We start from the raw sequence: 21,366 nt of genomic DNA, 5'->3' as shown, positions 1-21,366 counted from the left end.
CCCCATGTTTGCCATTAGACGGCACTTGATTGTAAAATAGATTGTCAGTTTGTCAGACTCGACGGTTGTATGTCAACATGCCAATGGCGTGGATCGTCGTCCCTGCATGTAGTCACTGGTTTGCCTGTACCAGACTTGATTATTTACAGGCCGTCGTAGTATGGTTACATTATTGCTAAATGCGGCGTTAAGCAACATTCATATTACTGATAAAGGTATTGTAGTTTAGATTACAAATATAACCAATCATTTCCCATAGTTCCAAGCACGAGGAAATGGTTATTAAAAAGCAATAGTGAAAATAAAACTGGAAATACGGCCAACCTTAGATACAACTAGCATACCCCAGACAGCCACATCATGAACGACACAGTGAGTATCAACGTCTTTATTGCTATCGCCGTATCGTCTCCGAACACGTCTTGGTACAGAAGGATTCAATCAAATCCATGGTGTCAACGTGACAGACGGTATAATGGTTACGTGACTATTTCCGTTACTGTCAACAGAATACATTCAGCAATTTAAATAGTGATTGACAATTCAATGTATTCACATAATTCAACGGGGAGCAATAAACATGTGGATAACAACCGCCACGAACATGTTGATGTACACTATGGTGTTGATTTTATAACTGAAGCAACTTAAACTCGTTTGTTACGTGATCCAGTCGCGAATAGTTCAAAACTGCAGACCCAGCGTTAAGTACCACTCATTCACCAACTCACTTACTCACTCGCCATTTCAGAGCGAAAAAATTATAACGAGATGGGTGCTTAATGACTGGTATATAGGAAAAACAGTACTGCTAAACACTTTATCATCATCATCATCATCATCATCATTAATATCATTATTATGATTTTTATTATTCATAATTTGAGTCCGCGTCATTGCGCTTTGCACGTTCTTGTATTCCGAATAAAGTACAATATAACCAGCAAGGCAGACACGTGACGCGTTACAAAACTAAAACAAAATGGAAAACGGGGTGTGTGTCTGTGTCTGTGTCTGTGTGTGTGTGTGTGTGTGTGTTGGGGGGGGGGGGGGGGGCTAGAGTCATATTTGGAAAATAACGGTCAGCGCATCATGATGTGTACACGCATTAATGTCAAATATCAGACTTACATAGAGATCCGACAGATCACCACTGTATCTAGACGTTTTGCGAGTATACGGTGAAGTACATCTTTGTAATGGAGTAAGCTTAAAAATACCATATTTACATGTACGCAAACCAAGGCTATACATTCACAGTCAAGACAACCACCTGCACTCACTTTTCAAGGCGGCGGCTTACCAAACACACGGCTATTCACTCAGCTACTTACAGTTCTGCTGCTGTCTTGTGTGTAGTGGCATTGTGGGGCACGCACATCCTCTAGTGACACCAGGGCACCAATACATGCTCTGGTGACACCTGGGCATTAACACGTGCTCTTGAGACACGTGGGCACAAATACATACTCTGGTGACACGTGGGCATTAACACATGCTCTTGTGACACATGGGCACATACACACGCTCTGTTGACACGTGGGCACAAACACACGCTCTGTTGACACGTGGGCACAAACACGCTCTGGTGACACGTGGGCACAAACACGCTCTGGTGTCACGTGGGCACAAACACGCTCTGGTGACACGTGGGCACAAACACGCTCTGTTGACACGTGGGCACAAACACACGCTCTGTTGACACGTGGGCACAAACACACGCTCTGGTGTCACGTGGGCACAAACACGCTCTGGTGACACGTGGGCATAAACCGATGCCCTGGTCACATGTGGGCACAAACACACTCTGTTCACACGTAGGCACATACACATGCTCTGGTGACACGTGAGCACACACATGCTCTGGTGGCACGTGAGCACACACATATGCTCTGGTGACACGTGGGCATACACACATGCTCTGGTGGCACGTGGGCACAACCACACTCTGGTCACACGTGAGCACAAACACATGCTCTAGTGACACGTGAGCACACATACATGCTCTGATGACACGTGGGCACAAATACATGCTCTGGTGGCACGTGGACACAACAACGCTCTGGTCACACGTAGGCACAAACACACGCTCTGGTGTCACGTGGGCACAAACACATGCTCTGGTCACATGTGGGCACAAACACACTCTGTTCACACGTAGGCACATACACATGCTCTGGTCACACGTGGGCACAACCACGCTCTGGTCACACGTGAGCACATACACATGCTTTGGTCACACGTGAGCACACACACATGCTCTGGTGGCAGCTGGGCATACACACATGCTCTGGTGACACGTGGGCACAAACACATGCTCTGGTGGCACGTGGGCACAAACACTCGCTCTGGTGACACGTGAGCACACACATGCTCTGGTGACACGTGAGCAAAAACACTCGCTCTGGTAACACGTGGCCACATACACACGCTCTGGTGACACGTGAGCACAAGAGAAGCTGACGGTTGTTTCTCGGGCTCCATTCAAGGTTTATCCACTTGGAAGTTTTCATCAGCTTTTGAAAATTGATTTCCATAACGTACGAACTATTCCTTCATTACAAATGTGACGTCACTTTGTTGACCCCACGATAACGGGACTGATACAAATATCCACGTTTTATCTGCTTATCACGGCTGGTGGCAACAGCTATTGCTCATGCTAACAGCTATTGATGTTTCTGTTCACTTCAAATGAATTATTCCTACGTTTTTCACAGGCGCTACAGAAGCACATGTGCATCGTCTTGGTTGATTATTTTCGGGTCCTCGAAAGTCCGAATGGTCACCCAAATGATTCAGCCAGCATCACAGACATCACTGTATGAGTTTATCATGAATGACTGTTTTGATCATGTCTTTGATCATGCCATATCTCTGTACCACCATGAAGCGCTTGGAGTGTTGGTAGTTACGTTCAAGTTTCAGTACAAGGTCCCGGATGATGGAACACTTCCGCTTAAGCTCCTTCTTCTGTTCCTGGAGCTTCTCGTTGTCAGCCATGATGTCCTCCTTCCTCATCCCTGGAAGGGAAACATGATATGAGTGAGTTATATCACATACTAGACGATATAGAACAGCTTGCCAGTGTGTGATATCACATACGTGACGGTATATCACAGTACACCAGTGGATAATATCACATACACAAGGCGGTATAACATAGTACATTAGTGGATAATATACATACACTAGACGGAATAGCCTAGTATATCAGTGGATACCATCACATATACTAGGCGGTATAGCACAGTATATCAGTGGATACCATCACGTACACTAGGCGGCATAGCACCGTATATCAATGGATAATATCACATATACTAGGCGGCATAGCACAGTATATCAGTGGATAATATCACATATACTAGACGGTATAGCACCGTATATCAGTGGATAGTATCACGTATACTAGGCGGTATAGCACCGTATATCAGTGGATAGTATCACGTATACTAGGCGGTATAGCACAGTATATCAGTGGATAATAGCACATACACAAGACGGTATAATCTAGTATATCAGTGGATAATATCACATATACTAGACGGTATAGCACAGTATATCAGCAGATAGTATCACGTATACTAGGCGGTATAGCACAGTATATTTGTGGATAATATCACATACACTATATTGGAGAGCATAGCATATCAGTGGATAATATACATAAACCAGCAGGTATAGCACAGTATATTTGTGGATAATATCACATACACTATATTGGAGAGCATAGCATATCAGTGGATAATATACATACACCAGCAGGTATAGCACAGTATATTTGTGGATAATATCGCATACACTATATTGGAGAGCATAGCATATCAGTTGATAGTATACATACACTAGCAGGTATAGCAGTGGATAAAATCAAATACACTGAGTGGTTGACACAGTATATCAGTGGATAATACAGATACTCTAGAAGGTATAGCACAGTATATCAATGGGTGATACCACAAACAAGATGGTATTTCACAATACTTCAGTAGGTGATATCATATATGCTACGCGATGTTATATGAACCTGTTACGAAAACTTAATTAATCTGCCTGATATTTTTAACACATTGTTATTTGTCTCGGTCATCGATACCTACAAAGACCACGGGTATTTTTCACATGGTCACAGCGGTTCTATATTCCCGGATGTTTACAGGAGTTGTCTCCCTGATACGCACTGAATGATCACGTTGCCTCGGATTGGTCTGATTATGTTTAGACATTTGTAGAAGGACAAAAGTAGGATTTATCATATAATCGGTTGGTTTCTCGGCAGGATAACGAATAAATCGGTATCCGTTGGGGTCATGTGCGGATGAATATGCTAATAAAAAGGGGTAGATAGGTACTACTTTCAGTGTTGGCGACGCACAAACAAGGTGTCTCCTTTTTCTATCTCTATCGATTTAGCAATGACCATCATTGACCTGTTAGCATTGATCTCGACAAATTACTGGGATCATTGTTATCATTATCCCATATTACTATAATCTAGGAAACCGAAAATCGGCGTCTAACTGTGGTGTAAGCTGTAGTATTTAACAAGTGTAAACATATATAAAAGAAGCAATGTAGCGAGGACGGTTGGTATATCCATTTCCATACTCGTGCTTGTAGACCTCTGCGGCTTGGGGTCTGTTTCCGAAATAAAAATAGTTGGATTTGGCCGAAATTTCACCTTTTTAAATTTTGTCGCTGTGTGGCTGCTTTTCGTAACGTCCTGACAATGTAATATGACGCAGACTCCAAATAAAGACAACAAAACCATTTCCATATCATAAAACATAAAACATCCATTGTACGATTCCGACTATATTGTAAGCATGTGTTTATGATTCACTATCAAATAGTGATGATACCAGTTTGATACAATTTATCGAATAGCTTATCAATTGTATCTATTAATCAAACAATTTCATAACAATTCTCGACCTTTTCCGTAATCGCAAAGGAGACTCGGCTCTGAAGGCTGGTTGTTTGTTTGTTTGTTGTTTAACGCCGCACTCAGCAATATTCCAGCTATATGACGGTGGTCTGTAAAAAATCGAGGCTGGACCAGACAATCCAGTGATTGATATCATGAGCATCGATCCACGCATTTGGGATCGATGACATGCATCAACCAAGTCAGCGAGCCTGACCACCCGATCCTGTTAGTCGCTTCTTATGACAAGCATAGTCGACTTTTACGGCATGGGTTGCTGAAGACATATTCCATCCCGGATCTTCACAGGTCTGGCTATGAAGGTAGGAAATGGGGCAACTTGTACCCATGCAGTAAACGTGCCTTCGCCTAAACACACTCGCGGATGTGCCTTTTGTGCGCGTTATTTGTTCATCTGTGTTTCTTTGTCGCTCGTCCTAAATATTCGTAGTTACTTCTTCAGAGGTTTTTATCCTAAATATATTCAAAAGATACTTCTGTCCAACAAATTTTGGAATTTTGAACGTATAGTTCCAACACGAGTAAGTAGCTTCCATTTGATCAGACCTATGGATTGTCGCGAAAGACTATCACTGACGAATTATTTTTGTGATTATCGTTGTCGTCACCGCGCTTGCCACGAAGGTGTTCTTTCAGTTTAGGAAACAGGTGGAAATCACTTGGTGCCAGGTCTGCCGACGGAGTATGGCGGGTGAGAAAGATATTCGAACCCACATTGTCGCACAGTAGCCTTTGTAAGTCGATAGGTGTGAGAAGAGGCATTGTCATAAATAGCAGAAATCCAGCAGTCAGCATTCCTCGCCGTTTTCTTTGATGAAATCTCTCAGGCGTTGGAGCAAGTCAGTATAGTAAGCACCGGTAATCGTCTTACGTCTATAAAGTGACCATAACTTTCTTCAATGATCTTGAAGACTTGAATTTCTATGGTGCCGGGGAATTGAAATTGTGCCATTCCATGGATTGACGTTTTGACTCGTGATCATAGTGGTAGACCCGTGTTTCATCACATGTTACTAATCTCTTTTTGAATGTGACCAAAGCCTCCTCAATTAGCTCTAAACTTTCTCTGGCAATGTCAGTTCCTTTCCAATTAAGATCAGAATTTAGAAACTTTGGCACCCAACGAGCAGATATCTTATGCATCTGTAAATGTTCATGAATAATAGTTTCAATGGATCCATGACTTATACCTGTGTCTTTCTCAAGTTCAGCAATGGTAAAACGTCTATCTGGCAGTATAAGGTTTCTATCTACTTGATTGAATCTTCATTGAGGGAAGTTGAGAGACGTCAAGACCTAGGGGGATCAGATGGCTTGTTCAACAGTGGAATAGCTAGGGAACTTATCCCCATACATTTGTGACATGCGGTCATGATTTTCCCAGGGAATACTTTCTCTGAAGTCAAAAACTTGATGACTGCTCGGTACTCGTTCTTTTCCAGTTCTGTGTCGGAGCGGTCGGGTAGCCTATACTAGTGGTTAAAGCGTTCGCTCGTCACGCCGAACACGCGGGTTAGATTCCCGACATGGGTACAATGTGTGAAGCCCATTTCTGGTGTCCCCCGCCGTGATATTGCTGGAATATTGCTAAAAGCGGCGTAAAACCATACTCACTCATTTATGTGACTGTCCATTTGGACCCTATCACGTTCAACTGGCTGTCACTAATATACAAACGGACTCAACAGACAAAATACACTTGCAATGAAGTACTCAAACACTGTACTACATTGACTAGGCCACTTTGTTATGACCACTTGTTGAAAGTTAGTCAGGTTTAGAACTTTTTGACCAGCCCTCGTAATGTGTAACCTTTTGATACCATGCTCCCTGACAATGCCATGACGGGAAGACAACTCAGATTTTGTAGGCGATGTATATCAATCACATATATACGTCCACAAATATCTTTGTGTATGTAATTTCTTTCTTTGTTAAAGAATAGAGAATCTTTGAAATACCATTACTCTAAGCTGACGTCTTGAACGTGGGTGTATATGTCAGAAATGAAGTGTCAACGTTAGTTCTCGGAATAAAAACTTGATAATGACTCTCATTTTCAGACTACCACCTCCAAGCAGATATACTGGAATTGTTTTATGTAACCAGAAATGAGGTTTGTCCCACAATGTCAATAAAGCTTCAAGTTTCTGTGAAGTCACACTTGCAGAAGCTAATATTGTCCCAGGAGTTGTTGGGCAACGTGGTGTATGCGTTTACCCCTCCAGTAGATATTCTGGGTTCGGATCCAGACATGGAACGTCGTCCTACAAAGTAATCTCGGTGTAAAAGTATACGGCAGTTGTAGCGCTAAGCACGCTTTTGGGATCCATTGACTAGTTCCTGTTTATCCTCACGAGTACACGAGCGGTAACTGGGATTGGACGAGATCAAACACCATTCATTGGTCCTCGGTATCGATTGAAAAACAATGTTGGAAGTTTGTTTTTGTAATTCGGCAAAATTAACATCTGCAGAGCATATATTATCATTATTATTGCCCCAAATTTTCGAGGCGTTTATTTTGATTCGTAACTGAAGACGCTACGCATGCGCATCAATAACCGGATGTTGTACTGTGTAGTAACTGTCTGACCGCATCCTGTTTGTTAAAGCGCTGAACTTGCTGCTGGAACCAGCAGTGGAACTGTTTAATACACAACTGAGTTGGTGGCGAAGACCGTAACACTATCAGCAACGCCAAGACTGTCATCCTTGGCACCGTATCCATGTTCGTGGGTGATCATGAACATCTACGACCTACGCCACTTTGGTTACTCCTCTCACATTGAACTGACACACCGCGACTGGAATGATATTCTTGGGCGTATTGAACAATAACTCACTCATTGACTCTGATTCTGTGTCAGACTGGCAGCTTCAGTAGAATTATCATCGAAGTACTGGAAAACATATACATACGGAGGGAGCGGAACACGTGGGAAGCTACAATCTCAGTACAAGTTACAGTATAAGGGGAGTTAATGAACTCATCAAAGACATTTCAGCGAAGCACGAATGTAATAAATACGCCATTGATCTGATATCCTGCAGCACACGTGGGTTGATAAAGTGGGTGGGACATAAGGATGGTCACATGACTGTTTGATTGGCATTCTAGAATTTGGCAAATAATTAAGAAAAACGTACAAAAAAACTTCATGGATAACAACGTCATGCATATAGCGACGTTTCGATGTAGAAGCTTACACCGTTATCAAGCTGGAGTGACAACAAGCAAGTAATGAGAGGAATATACATGACATGGTGTGATAAGCAGCAGATTAACATTGACAACAACGGTGATAAATAACAAGTAGATAATGGGGTGAAGCCAAGTGAACAGTAAGAATAACAAATAGCACACAGGTAATGAAGCACACGGGTAATGAAGCACACGGGTAATGAAGCACACGGGTAATGAAGCACACGGGTAGAGAAGCACACGGGTAATGAAGCACACGGGTAATGAAGCACACAGGTAATGAAGCACACAGGTAATGAAGCACACAGGTAATGAAGCACACGGGTAGAGAAGCCAGATATACAGTGAGGACGAGGGTTAAAGGAATTATACTGTTGTGACAAGCTGTTCGGATCCTAATTGAAATAGTCGATTGCTTAATAAGATCCCCATAGGGAGACGAGATATTATACCCTTGGGCTATTATACACATGGGCTCCAAAATATAATACATTTGGAAGACGCTGTTTACATTATTTTGGTTTCATTTGAAAATAAACTACCGGACAAAAGAAAGTTTTCACCGACTTCACTTGACCAAACACCAAAAATAAAGGCATATGTGAGATTTATGATGATTAATTTATAAACAGAAATTATTTTCCATGAATTAGAATGAAATTGCATTGTAATGCCGATATTGCATTCTCCGCAATACACAAAGAAAGAGTCAAGGGTCCAAATTAAAAATTAAACAAATCAGAGTTCATTGAAAAAGTGCATGAAGAGTCCATTAATGACACAGTAGTCAGGTAAAACGTCATCAATAGCGAGTATGACCACCCTGGACATCCATGCACGCCAACACACGCCTCCTCATTGACGTCGTCAGTCGGCGGATAACGTCAACAGGAATCCTGTTCCATAAGTTCAATAGAGTCTGTTCAAGTTCCTGTCGGTTCGCTGGAGGCGGTACACGTTGTCTCAGCGTAAGATGATCCCAGAGATGTTCAATGGGGTTCATGTCTGGAGAACAAGGTGGCCAGGGCAATACGTTGACGTTAACGTTGTTCAGGTAGTCTTGAACAATTCGGGCGGTGTGAGGCCTTGCGTTGTCTTGTTGCAAAATTAATCCTCTTGGCTGATGTTGAATAAAGGGCACCACAACAGGTCTCAACACTTCATCCCTATATCGCTGAGCATTCAGCTTTCCTCGGATGATATCCAGCCGTGTCCACAAATGCCACCCCATACCATGACGCCTCCACCTCCAAACGGGTGAACTTCTCTAATGCAGTTTGGCGCCAGTCGCTCTCCCCTTCGTCGAAAAACTCGAACTCTGCCATCGTTCCTGAACAGACAGAACCGACTTTCATCTGTAAAGAGCACTCTCGCCCAGTCACGTCGCTGCCACCGACGTACAGTTCGTGCCCATTGCAGTCTGCGTTGACGGTGTAGACGGTCAAGGCCATTCCACGGAAGGGTCGGTAGGCTCGTATACCAGCCGTAGGAAGTCGTCGAAGGACTGTTCGTCTGCTGATGGCATGCCCTAGTACTGTTGCCGCCGTTGACGTCGCCGTCACACATCTGTTTCGGAGGTGAATCTGCCGGATGTAGCGGCCGGTGTTGTCACTCTCGGTCTTCCCGATCTTGGCCGGTCTTGAGTCTGTCCTGTCTGTTGGTAGCGGATTATCAACTTGCTGATGGTGGTCTGGGAGCAGTTGAAGGTTCTGGCTATCTGACGTTGTTTAGCCCCCATATTGGCCATACCGATCGCTCTGTCTCGTTGCGCTTGTGTAAGTCATATTCTTGGTGTTTTTTGCTTACTGAATGCCTGCTCTGTCCAACGTCGGTATTTATGCCACAATCACGCACGTGCATTTGGACCAATGTCTCAAAAGCACGTTTTGCACCTTTTCAACAATGCATGATTTGGAAAGCTGCGTTCGAAAATCTGCGTTGTGATTGTGGTCATGTTGCATTTGGGCGAATGTTTCCGCGGGGGTTCAAACCAGTACAGCTTTTTTGCTTTTTATACAACTATTTTTAAAGTGAGAACTTTCTTTTGCCCGGTAGTTTAGTATCAGCGTTGATAATGATCAATAGAAACTTTGCGCTAGTGTTTACATATGTCTCTTTTCAAAATGAGCCTGTATTTGATTCACGTTTTGTTACAAAAGATATATTGTCGTACATGAGCTTGTGTATCATCCAACTTCTTTCGTCTCTTGCAATACTTTCATCACACATATGGATATTTGTAATACTATAATAATGTTTGATCGATTTGGTCGCTGCAGGAACAATATGTCTTCAAGATGAAGTGGGCGTCACAACTTCTCCACTTCAATAGCGGTGTCAGATTGGTTCGGATGCGACTTTGGTAATAATAGAATGCTTATTACGTGTTCATTGTTGTTACTGCCGTGTATTGATGAGCTGCAGGTGTAGCAACGCACGGGGAGAAAGTGCACAACACTCATTGTGCAGCAGCAACCGCGGTCGGCAGGTGTGCAACTCATGCAGGTGAAAACAAGTGCACTCCGTGACTCCGGTCGCTGTTAGTTTCAGGTGAGGGAGTAAGTTGGGTTTAACGCCGCTTCTAGTACTATTCCAGGCATATAACGAAGGGGGATTCCATGAAACGTCTTTGCACACTCTACCCATGTGGGGAATCGAACCCCGGTTTTCAGCGTAACAAGGCAACGCTTCGCCCACTCAAACCCAGTTGAATTACAGTGTCACGATTCTTCGATGAACAACATGTAACCTGTAGCCGGGTTGGAACGACAAAGTTTTTGGATTTTTCATTTTTGGTATTTCGTACATCAGGTGTTGGAGTGAATGTTGTTATTGTTGTTTGTTGTTATTTTTTAACCCCACACTCCGCAATGTTCCAGCTATATGACGCCGGTGTGTAAATAATCGAGTCTCAGCCAGACACTCCAGTGATTGACGCCATGAGCATCGATCTACGCAAATGGGATAAGATGGCATGCATCAACCACGTCAAAGAGCCTGACCACCCGATCCCGGTAGTCGCTTTTTACGCTGTAGTGAGTGAGTGGGTTTGGTTTAACAGTATTTCTGTCCTATCATGGCGTGTCAGCTTGATGTGGGAGGAAAGCCTGACGTGATGCAGGATATTTATCACTTAAGTGAAACCACGACCTCTGGTATGATGCTGACAAATATGGATATGTTATAAAGGGAATCGGAGATTCGAACCCACGAGCATAAGTGTATGGCACACCTAAGGGACGCAACTCGAATATCGAATTACGACAACCGGACCTCCCTCGTTGCCCCCTGTGTTCGAGATACAGTATGTCTTGTCCTATCGAATATCACTGGTTCACAGGGAAACCTCTGAACATATGAGGGGCGTTCGGGTAGCCTAGAGGTTAAAGCTTTCGCTCGTCACGCCGAAGACCCGGGTTCGTTCCCGACATGGGTACATTGTGTGAAGCCCATTTCTGGTGTCCCCCGCCGTGATATTGCTGGAATATTGCTAAAAGCGGCGTAAAACCATACTCACTCTCTAAACATATGATGATATCAATGATGCCATCTACTAATATTGATGCTTTCGCAATGTTTATATAGAAACCCGATACCATTAAAGATGAGGTCTGCGAAGGCATTATAAAGATGGAAATGGTGAGGGGAGTGAGTTAGGTTGGAACAGTATTTCTGTATCACGGCGTGGGAGGATAGCCCGAAGTGATACAGGTCTCAGACGTTTACCCCTTTTGGTGAAACCAACGAGCATTGGTATGGTGCTGACAAACCTAGAAACATAATCGGGCCGAACCGGGATTCGAACCCACGACCATAGATTTCTGGCGTGCCCAAGGGACGGAACTCTGCACAACGAATTGAAGCGCCTTAGACGACTAGGCCACCCGTACCACAAAAGATGAAAATAGAAACTATATATATGAACTCATGATATAGGTAAAAATAATGAAATTATTCGATGGTGATGTAATGAGCAAAGTGAAGCAGGTATCGTCATAAAGGCCTTGGTTGTTTTATTATTTCGAATGGAGCGCTGTCGGTGCATGACGTATGAACCTGAAATAATGGCGTTTGTAACGGGTATTATTGATTGATTGCGGCTTGACTGTTTGTAGCCTTAGATAACAGAAGTGTTCACACATCCACCTCGGAGTGGCAATCATAAAGCACACAGCTCTCAACAATAGTGTAATATCATCCAGAACACACAGAAATGCGCCTATCTGAGCCAGTTCTACACGGCCAAGAATAATATGCCGAAAGCCAATCTCAACCCACGCATTGTCCAGCGTGTTGTAAAGTTCACGTATTCCACGTCAAAGCAATTCCAACCTATAAAATATTCATAAACCGTTTCTTTGGCATTTAGTTATATAAAAGAAGAATATAATTCGGGTTTTGACTCCAGTATGACGACAAATCTCGAACTCAACATGTCATTTTTATGGTTTTTGATGTTTAGGATTTTGAATAATGATGTGATTGGGGATGATCCTGTGCTGTCGTTCTTAAGGATAAAGCGTCATTCGAAGTAGCAAGAATTCAATAAGAAAAGACAGAATCGATGATGGATTTTAAACTGAATTGCAAAGTTTGTTACAAGACCAAAAGAAATTATTTCAAAATAGCTACACAACGGTATGTGCTAATACTTCCGGGTTTTCATATTAAGGTTTCTAATTCACATTAAAATAATTGCCACAGCATGCTTGTAGTATTCTGTGCGACCGAGGCAGCACATGCAAATTAAAATATTACGTTCTGTAATAAAAGGCCGCATGCAAACGAACATATGCCACTATTATAGAATGCAGATTTCTTATGAATACGGAAATGGTTTTCTCGAATGTATTTATAATTATAGTCGGTTTATGTAATCAAAATCTAAATATACTAAATATACCCTAGACTCTTTGCCATCAGATTGTGTTTGTTTATTTGTTGTTTAACGTCGCCCTCAGCAATATTCCAGTTATATGACAGCGGTCTGTAAATAAACAAGTCTGGACCAGACAATCCAGTGAATGACATCATGAGCATCTATCTACGCGATAGGAATACGATGTCATGCATCAACCAAGTCTAGGAGCCTGACCACCCGATCCCTTTAGTCGCCTCTCACGACAAGCATGGGTTGCTGAAGACCCATTATAACCCGGATATTCTTTGCCATCAGATACGAGATACGAGATACTCTATCTAATCTTACCGTTCATACTTTGTTCTGTTACCTACGCTGGAGGTTTACGAGCGCTTCAAGGTGTGCTGATTTCTCACGCAACATTATGATGTCTCTTCTATTCTTTCAGTTCGGCATTACGCCCCTGTCTGATTTGATGGACATGACCCATGCATATTCTGGCACAAGTATACGACATATGTCTGGTGATAACTTTAACAACACCTAAATGCACATTCTAGGTTTGATTATTTCGGGGCCGTATTCATCAAAGATGTTATTTGGAGCATAATTTTACAGACTGTGGGAAATTAGTTTCGGGTCATATTTTTAAAAGCTCCCGTTAGCAGTGATGAAGTTCTAGTACGTTTGGAACAACGACAATGTTTTAAGCTTCCGTTCATATTATGTTATAAGTGAAGACCTGTCCTTGGTATTGTCTTCTGTTATTATTCATATTACAGGGGTGCGACCTTTTTCCAGGTAAAAAGCTATCATTATCCAATAGATGTACATAAAGAAAGTAGATAATCACCGAGCAGAGGAAAGGTGTACTCACTGTTAGTTCTCTCCCCCCGTCTCTTGACCCCCTCAAGCTGTAGGGTGTAGTCCTTGCACCCCTGGACCAGCCCCACAATCCCCTGGGACGACCCCTGCTGGTCCGGGTCCAGTCGCAGATGGAGGACGGTGCGTTTCACCATCCCTTTCATCTTCTTGTACCTCCGCAGAGGGTCGAAGTCCTTCGAGGCTTCGTAATCCCTGGTCAGGTGCTCCACGACCTGCTTCAGCTTTTTGTACTCTCTCTGGGCGCCCTCCACCTCGGCAGACAACTGCTCGTTCTCCCGCCTCGCTTCATCCCTGGACGTTCTATCCGCAACAGACGCTGCTAGAAATAAGGAAGACAAACTCATTATCATACCACTGTTGGTCCCCGTCCCATTGTGTATGTTCGCTACTGCAGGATTAAAACAAACTCCCCACGTTAACATTAATCAGTGGGAAGACAATCACGGTTGTGTCCTTTGTGTGTTACCAATGTGAAGCAGACGACAATCCGATACTTATTGTAAGGTGAGCGTGAACTTTGTCAAGGATTAGATGGTTGATATTAAAACTAATTCCCGGTCGCTCTCTTCTTCTCTTCACAGATTTCATTTGCTGAGAACCAGAGGAAGCAATGAGATCGACTGGGGAGGTAATTGATAGTTAGTCTTCGAACAAAGCACGAAGCGTAAGTCACAGGGAGGATATTTTCAGTGAAATATAGATGGTTATCCCAGCCTGCCCTTCATTGCCCCCTGTATGTCATCAACAGTCAATCAGCTGGCTCGGATGCAAACTGTCATCGTCGCGGCCCATCATGGTTCATACAGGCCTGGGATAATTGAAACTGTGTTCAACTGTCTAACCTTGTACGTCTTGCATGAAATTGGTCATAATGGTTCTAATGAAAATATAGCAGAGGTGGTCTCTGCGATCCGAGCTATATTTAGTTAGGGGCTTCCCACGCGTATATATTGGGTCATCCCTGAAGGTTCTGGAATGGTACCACGACTTCCGTAGGTAGACGGGAATCAATATGGAGACGGTTGTTTGGCATTTAGGTGTATGAAGACATCTTGTTCGGGGGCCGAGAGTTGAGGTATTGATAATGGAATAACCAATATCAGACAGCGACGTCGACATGTACGTCGCCAACGCCTCCGGTAATGGTCACATTAACGCTGCGAGGTTCCGTAATCACAAAGACCCCTACTCTGTACTAAATATTGACGAGAAGACTATTTTGTAAATGTATCAGTTCACAACAGCCCTTCACAAATCACGCCCATCACCCCAAGTAGCTCTGACCCGAGACTCCGCGCACATTCTGAAAGTCAACAGCGAATTTGTATATCTCGAATCGCGTGCATTATGTGGATTAGGGCGGCAGGATATCAACACTCCGACTTTGTGTGAATGTGATCGGTTTAGTTGCTTCGTTATATATCGTGAACAGGATCTGTGACGTCACAACGGTTTAGGAGTGGTAAATGCCAATCAGAGAACAATTAATAACCACAGCATATGGCAATGTTTATTGGACAACTTAGAAATATCATAATCGTGGTCAATGTCGTTACATTGCTACAACTGTCAACGGACGAATTTATGACTCAATTAAACCGTCTGATTAATTTGCGACAATCGAAAACAAGACAATCACACGGAAGGTCAATAGAAGATTAAACTCTCAAGGATTTGACCCGAGCGAGGAACCGAGGGTTTAAGACATTCCCACTGCTGTGGATTCTCATAGCACTGGCGTGAGCCAATCGAAACATACATCAGTGACAACCTCGGATAACTATCTCTTGGCTCTGTGCGCGTGACTGATTGCACCATAGTCATCACTGGGACGCGCAGACTTACAGATGCAAACATTTACACTCCAACGTCGTCCATCAAATAAAGGAAGATTTATATCTTATGCCTAAGCGTTAAGGAAATAGCCCATAGATAACCCCCGGCGAAGCAGATATTTCCTTTAATGACATGTTCATGGTCGTGTTATATTGCCGGTGGCCGTTCCACACTTTCATATGCAAGCCGTGACCGTATGGTTAACATTAATGCAACGTAATACTGAATATCGTGCCACGGTCATCAAACGTTATCAGTGTATCGACGATACAATGACAGAAATGGGTAACCCTAGTACTGCAATATCAGTACTGTAATAATACTAGAACCACCGTTTTAAATACTTTTAGCAAAAAAACCCGATGACATCATGGAAATAAATGAGGAAAATCGATACCTCTGGTACTTTCGACAAATCAACACAAAAATAGTTCAACACAAATTGTAATGACTGTGAAAAATTTAATAGTACTCGATCTTTTCTCGATAACAAGTATGAACAACGGATAATAAATAAATGTAAAATACTGAACAAAAACAGTCGTGTGTTTTTTCCTGCGTATGAAGATTTCCCTCTGGACGCCGACTGTCTGTGCCGAAAAGAACAACTGGTTCCACCAATGCCTTATTATACCCTGTTTTCATTTCATCTCATTTATCTCGTAAAATGTTGGTGTATATTTTGCTCGTCTTCTTTGTTTGTATATTTTTGGGATTTTACTCAGGTATTTGAAACAATTGCAGGTGTACTTTCCACCCGTATTTTGTGTCCTTAAACCTACAGTAGTCTGAAGCAGTGTGTACGAAACAAGTGTCACGTGGCCACATAAGCTCCGCCCACTCATGAATTTTAGTACACTTAAGACCACTGTAGGTTTAACTGGTCTACTCACGTATACATCAAAAGATACAGACCGCAACTCATTTATGTATGTCATGAAAAGACAATGAACATTGTTTTTGGAGCACGTGTTGTGAATCTCGATGTAAACAAGATACAGGAACATTTACCAACCCGTGATTTGATTCAGGTGGCAACTATTGGTGATTGGTACATTATGATAACTTGGCTATGACTCAAGACAGACAATTACTATGCCTTTCATATGACCAGCTGTGCGAAATGATTGTGTGTCGCGAACTACGTATTTACATCTAGACAGGAAGAAGAGAAAACCTTCAGAGATCAATTATCATCAATATCATGTTTTCAATGTATAATCTATTTTCATTTTTTTTATTAAAGCGTTGAGTTTTTTAAAACTTTGTATTTGAATACATTATCACCTGATAATTGTTTTTTTGTAATGAGTTAAGCGTGTAATCTTGGTAATCATATAGTAATTCACGATCACTGTTAAAGGATCCACAGCATATAGGTGGAAATAAAAGGTTGCAAAGAGAATTACGGTAAGATTAAATTAAATTGATAATATCAACGTGCTTCAAAACTGCTTCCATATTTGAGAAGATCTTTTATGCCACAATATGAGATTGCCAGCACTTACATCCATTTTCGGAATCCCTTCTGTTACAGCCTGTGGTTGTCTCCCCTCGAACATCTCTTGATGGGGAGGAAGAGAATTTCTCCACTACGCATGAGCGGATCTGAGAAATATAGTCTATCAGATCCATTTCAAGGGGGCTCTTTACGCATCTCTGTCATCTGAAAAAACACGGCAAATTATATTATAATTTTGATAGCCACAGGAAGCATATGTTCAACGACGGTCGTTGAGATTCTGATATTATAGACTGTGCTGTTATTTTGCTTTAAAAAGCACAAGTACCAATGTATGTATATAGAATTGTTCAACGTCCATAATGGTTGTTAATGTGTATGTATGCGATGGGGACATTGCGTCACTACGTAAGTTGTATATACCCGTTCGAACAAATTAGTGAGTGAGTGATTTTTGGTTTTACGCCGCTTTTTAGCAATATTCCAGCAATTTCACGGCGGGGGACACCAGAAATGGGCTTCACACATTGTACCCATGTCGGGAATCGAATCCTGGTCTTCGGCGTGACGAGCGAACGCTTTAACCACTAGGCTACCCGAATGCTAATTATTGATCTACAAATCTAATTGTTAAACAGAAGCTGTTGCTTAGCAACATCCCCCCTAAGCCCCCAAAGTCCTCTTCCTCCTTCACATTACTTCCGGTTCGGGGAAAGACATCCCGACTACAGTACAGTCTCAAAGAATGAAGTACAGGAATGATGTCATCTGCATAAAAAAAATTGAATATCAATAAAATACAGTAAACTACGGTTATAACGAACTCAATGGGACCGTTAATTTTAGCTCCTTATAACCGTAGTTCACATATATACAACATATAAAAAGTAAATGGTCGGGACAAAAAAATGAGTTCGTTTTAAGCGTGTTCGTTATAAACGTTGTATACTGTATATCCAAATCATTTTTTTCACAACTGCATGGAAAATCCATATCAACTCTCAAACCTTGCTGTGACCGTCACCTTAATCTGAAAACTCCTTCTGGTGCGGATGCACGGGAGGCCCAGTAGTCTTTGGTGCAGATGTGCGTCCCTTGGGCACGGCAGAAACCTAAGATGGAATCCCGGTTGGAATCTCGATTCGAACCCCGGTTCGCCCCGATTATGTTTAAAGGTTGATCATGCATCATACCCCTGCTCGTGGGTTTCACCGAAGTGTTCAGTGGATGGCCCGGATTGTACGGGTTCATAAGGGGCACTGGGTGTACAAGTGTCAGTTGTACTGGACGGGTCAGTTGCGCTGAATGTACAAGTCGAGGACGGGTCAGTTGTACTGTATGACCAGGCTGGGTCGAGCTAGTTCGCAAGTCCACGCCAGTGGTCAGTTCAGCTGATGGGCTTCTCTCCGCACATCAATACATCGTCTTTATTCTTGATGTCATTAACAGGCTGGCTGCCAGGCCTAGACTGGATTATATCATTACATCACATTAATGTACAGTTAATGTACTAATGCACTGCTATTGATGGCGCCACATCTACGTGACGAGAAATCGTACAATGGACGCAGAATGAAGGCAATGTATGCAGACGTTGCCTAAATCAGCGAGACCGCGTTGTATCGTCGGGTACTGTCGTTCAACAACACTAAAGGGGTGTCGCATAACGCCCCTAACAGAAATACCTGGGTTGCATCAGGGCGACCTGCGTGTCGAGTCTGGAGATGGCAAACCAGTCGATGACTATAGTCATTAATATACATTGTTGCGATGACACACTCCATCAACCAACCATAGCTGAATGTTGGTCTACCGGAGTGATCACCCAGGAACTCCTCTCACTACTGGAACCCCTCTTCCGTATCCTTATATGGCAAACACAAGGCACTGGGAACGTTACGATCACCACGCTCCAGAGTGGTCACACATCAGTAATAATGTCGCATTATAATGAATATACCACTTTAAACGTCAAATCCTGTTTTGAGGACGCTTTGGTCTTGAACCTTAATTTGTGAAACTATCTTCGAATCGAGATTTCGAAAACATCAAGAACGCGTACAAAATGTCGTTAATCGCGATAGTGAACCGTTTTACGACGGAATCGATAGTTCATAGCACCATAGCTATTCCACTCACTACTCAAGTTATCTCTGGATTTAGATGTGTAGATAGCGTTATCGGGAGTACGCAGAACGATGAGTGGGTTGCTCTCGAGCTAGAGATGGTTCTATGTGATCGTCGTTCGGTTTCGATGATACTTGACATTCCCACATAGAGAGGGCGTATCCGTTGCTATAATGGCACTTGTTTTATCACCAATGTCCGTTTCTGTGCATAGGGTAATATTTCCATATTACCAATATGTTTACCAACAAAAAGTTGTTTTGGAGCTGGATACAGTTATGTTGTCATGTATTTGGACAGAGATGCGTTACACGTTATGATACACCTGAACTTTTGTTTAGTAGAGCATGACATGCTTATACTCACTTTTCGCGAACACCTGGTGTCATCACTGATTTTTAGTGATCCATTCATATAATTGTTACCACTATTTGGCCTTTTACGCCCAATGGAACATGTGATCATGAAAACTGAGATTGCAAAACATTTTGCCGACCCGACTATCACACACCCCGCCCCATACACACGCTCCCCTCTGGAATTGTCATCTATCCTACGACTATGGAGCCATTGTAGAGATTAGAGGTTATTTCCTTTCCTTGGCTTAGGGTGGTGACTTGTGAAAATAGTGGCTGTGCACTTATACCTCATTCCCAGTGTATTCATAAACAACATCTCAACAGCATCTGTTTATTTATGGATTTTCTAGGACAGGTGCGTGGTTTCTGTGGCTAAACTGGGACAAGGAAAACAAATCCCACACATGTGATGCATATTAGCGACGGTAATCTGACAACAGCTTCCCGTGGTTTTACAAGTATTAATATTTCCTGTTTATTTAACTAATATGACTGGCATTGTTCAAAATACACTTCTGATCAAAACAAACATCCCCTCATTCGAGACCGGTGCGCTAAAAACATCATAGTAATGGTAAGGACGATGGAACGCACGAATATGTCACAAAACGCTAACACGATAGCGACCTTGATTTCAGGGAATAGTACAGTTTATAACATGGCAACAGAACATATTACGTTACATCTTATATCATCCAGTAGATAATTGATATTAATATTCAACGAGTAGACCATGATCTTTAAAAAGTACATTTGCCTAAGATGTTATACCCAAGATGAATTCTTTTTACTATTGATCATGCTAGAACCAAAACTTGAGTATATTCCGCTGATGTTAAGGGCAAAAGAAAATATACACTTGAAAATTGAATTTGACCAATTACAAACGTCAAAACGTTACTAGTCCAAAAACAGTCGACGGAACACTGCAGACACTGTACTACAAAACGCAACTATGATACCCGTATCGAATATATCACCATCGAACAACAAGTTGTTGTTTGTTTCATTTTTCATCATTAAACATAAGTACACATTCTGCCGGGCAGATTGGTATATTCTCTGAAGGATTCAGAGCTGAGTACGTTGGGTTTAACGCAGCTTTAAACAGTATTTCACCCATGTCATGATATTCACAGAAAAGAGCATGAAAAGCATCATAATTACATTACCTTGATACAAAGTCCATCCTCCCTCAATAACCGCTGTACTTTTCAATGAACATACTTCCACTTGCAGTTGACATGACGAACAAAAGCGGCTTGAGTATGCGTTACGAGGTGCAAATCTCACCAATCCCTGCACAACAATGACGTACTAGCCGAGCTTAATGTAGCTTGAGGAGTATTAACAACAAAATTGAGCTGTTACCGGTTCTACTCATTCAATTTGTGGACGTACTATCTTAGGTTGTCCGGAGTGATGGCGTCCAGCACCAACAGTGGCGTCAGAGAACCACACACTGTCCTGGTCACATAAATAGTCACTGTTACGTGGACTAATTGGAATTTTCAATCAACATACGTTTCCTGGGTATCCTGTAATCTGCATCCCTCCTCAGAAGCCTAATCTTACATCCTGTCAGTGGAATGTGTTCCCCGTTAATTTCCCGTCAAGTAAAAAAAACAGTGCCACTCACATAAATCTGACAATCTGTTACAGGAACAATAACGACAGAAT

At 42.5% G+C, this 21,366-nt stretch overlaps 1 protein-coding gene across 3 annotated transcripts in view; it reads right to left on the bottom strand.

Annotated features, from left to right (window-relative positions):
* Positions 1-2,537: 2,537 nt before the first annotated feature.
* LOC139468918 (uncharacterized) overlaps positions 2,538-21,366 on the bottom strand; it is a 39,678-nt gene continuing 20,849 nt past the window's right edge. The window contains exons 1-4 of one of the 3 annotated variants that reach the window (XM_071251054.1): positions 20,859-21,260; positions 17,247-17,404; positions 13,895-14,221; positions 2,538-3,023 (exon numbers count right to left, since the gene is read on the bottom strand). In XM_071251054.1, coding sequence (XP_071107155.1) covers positions 2,818-3,023; positions 13,895-14,221; positions 17,247-17,373 — 660 coding nt within the window. In that variant the 5' untranslated portion in view covers positions 17,374-17,404; positions 20,859-21,260 and the 3' untranslated portion in view covers positions 2,538-2,817. Of the gene's footprint in view, positions 3,024-13,894; positions 14,222-17,246; positions 17,405-20,858; positions 21,261-21,366 lie in introns of those variants that run through there. The other 2 variants (XM_071251053.1, XM_071251055.1) reach the window with 2 other exon arrangements.

Source organism: Haliotis cracherodii, unplaced genomic scaffold, assembly GCF_022045235.1.
Source record: "Haliotis cracherodii isolate W230 unplaced genomic scaffold, xgHalCrac1.p SCAF_2, whole genome shotgun sequence".
In the NCBI taxonomy this organism is placed as follows: Eukaryota; Metazoa; Mollusca; class Gastropoda; order Lepetellida; family Haliotidae; genus Haliotis; species Haliotis cracherodii.
This window is presented reverse-complemented; position numbering and strand designations above follow the sequence as displayed.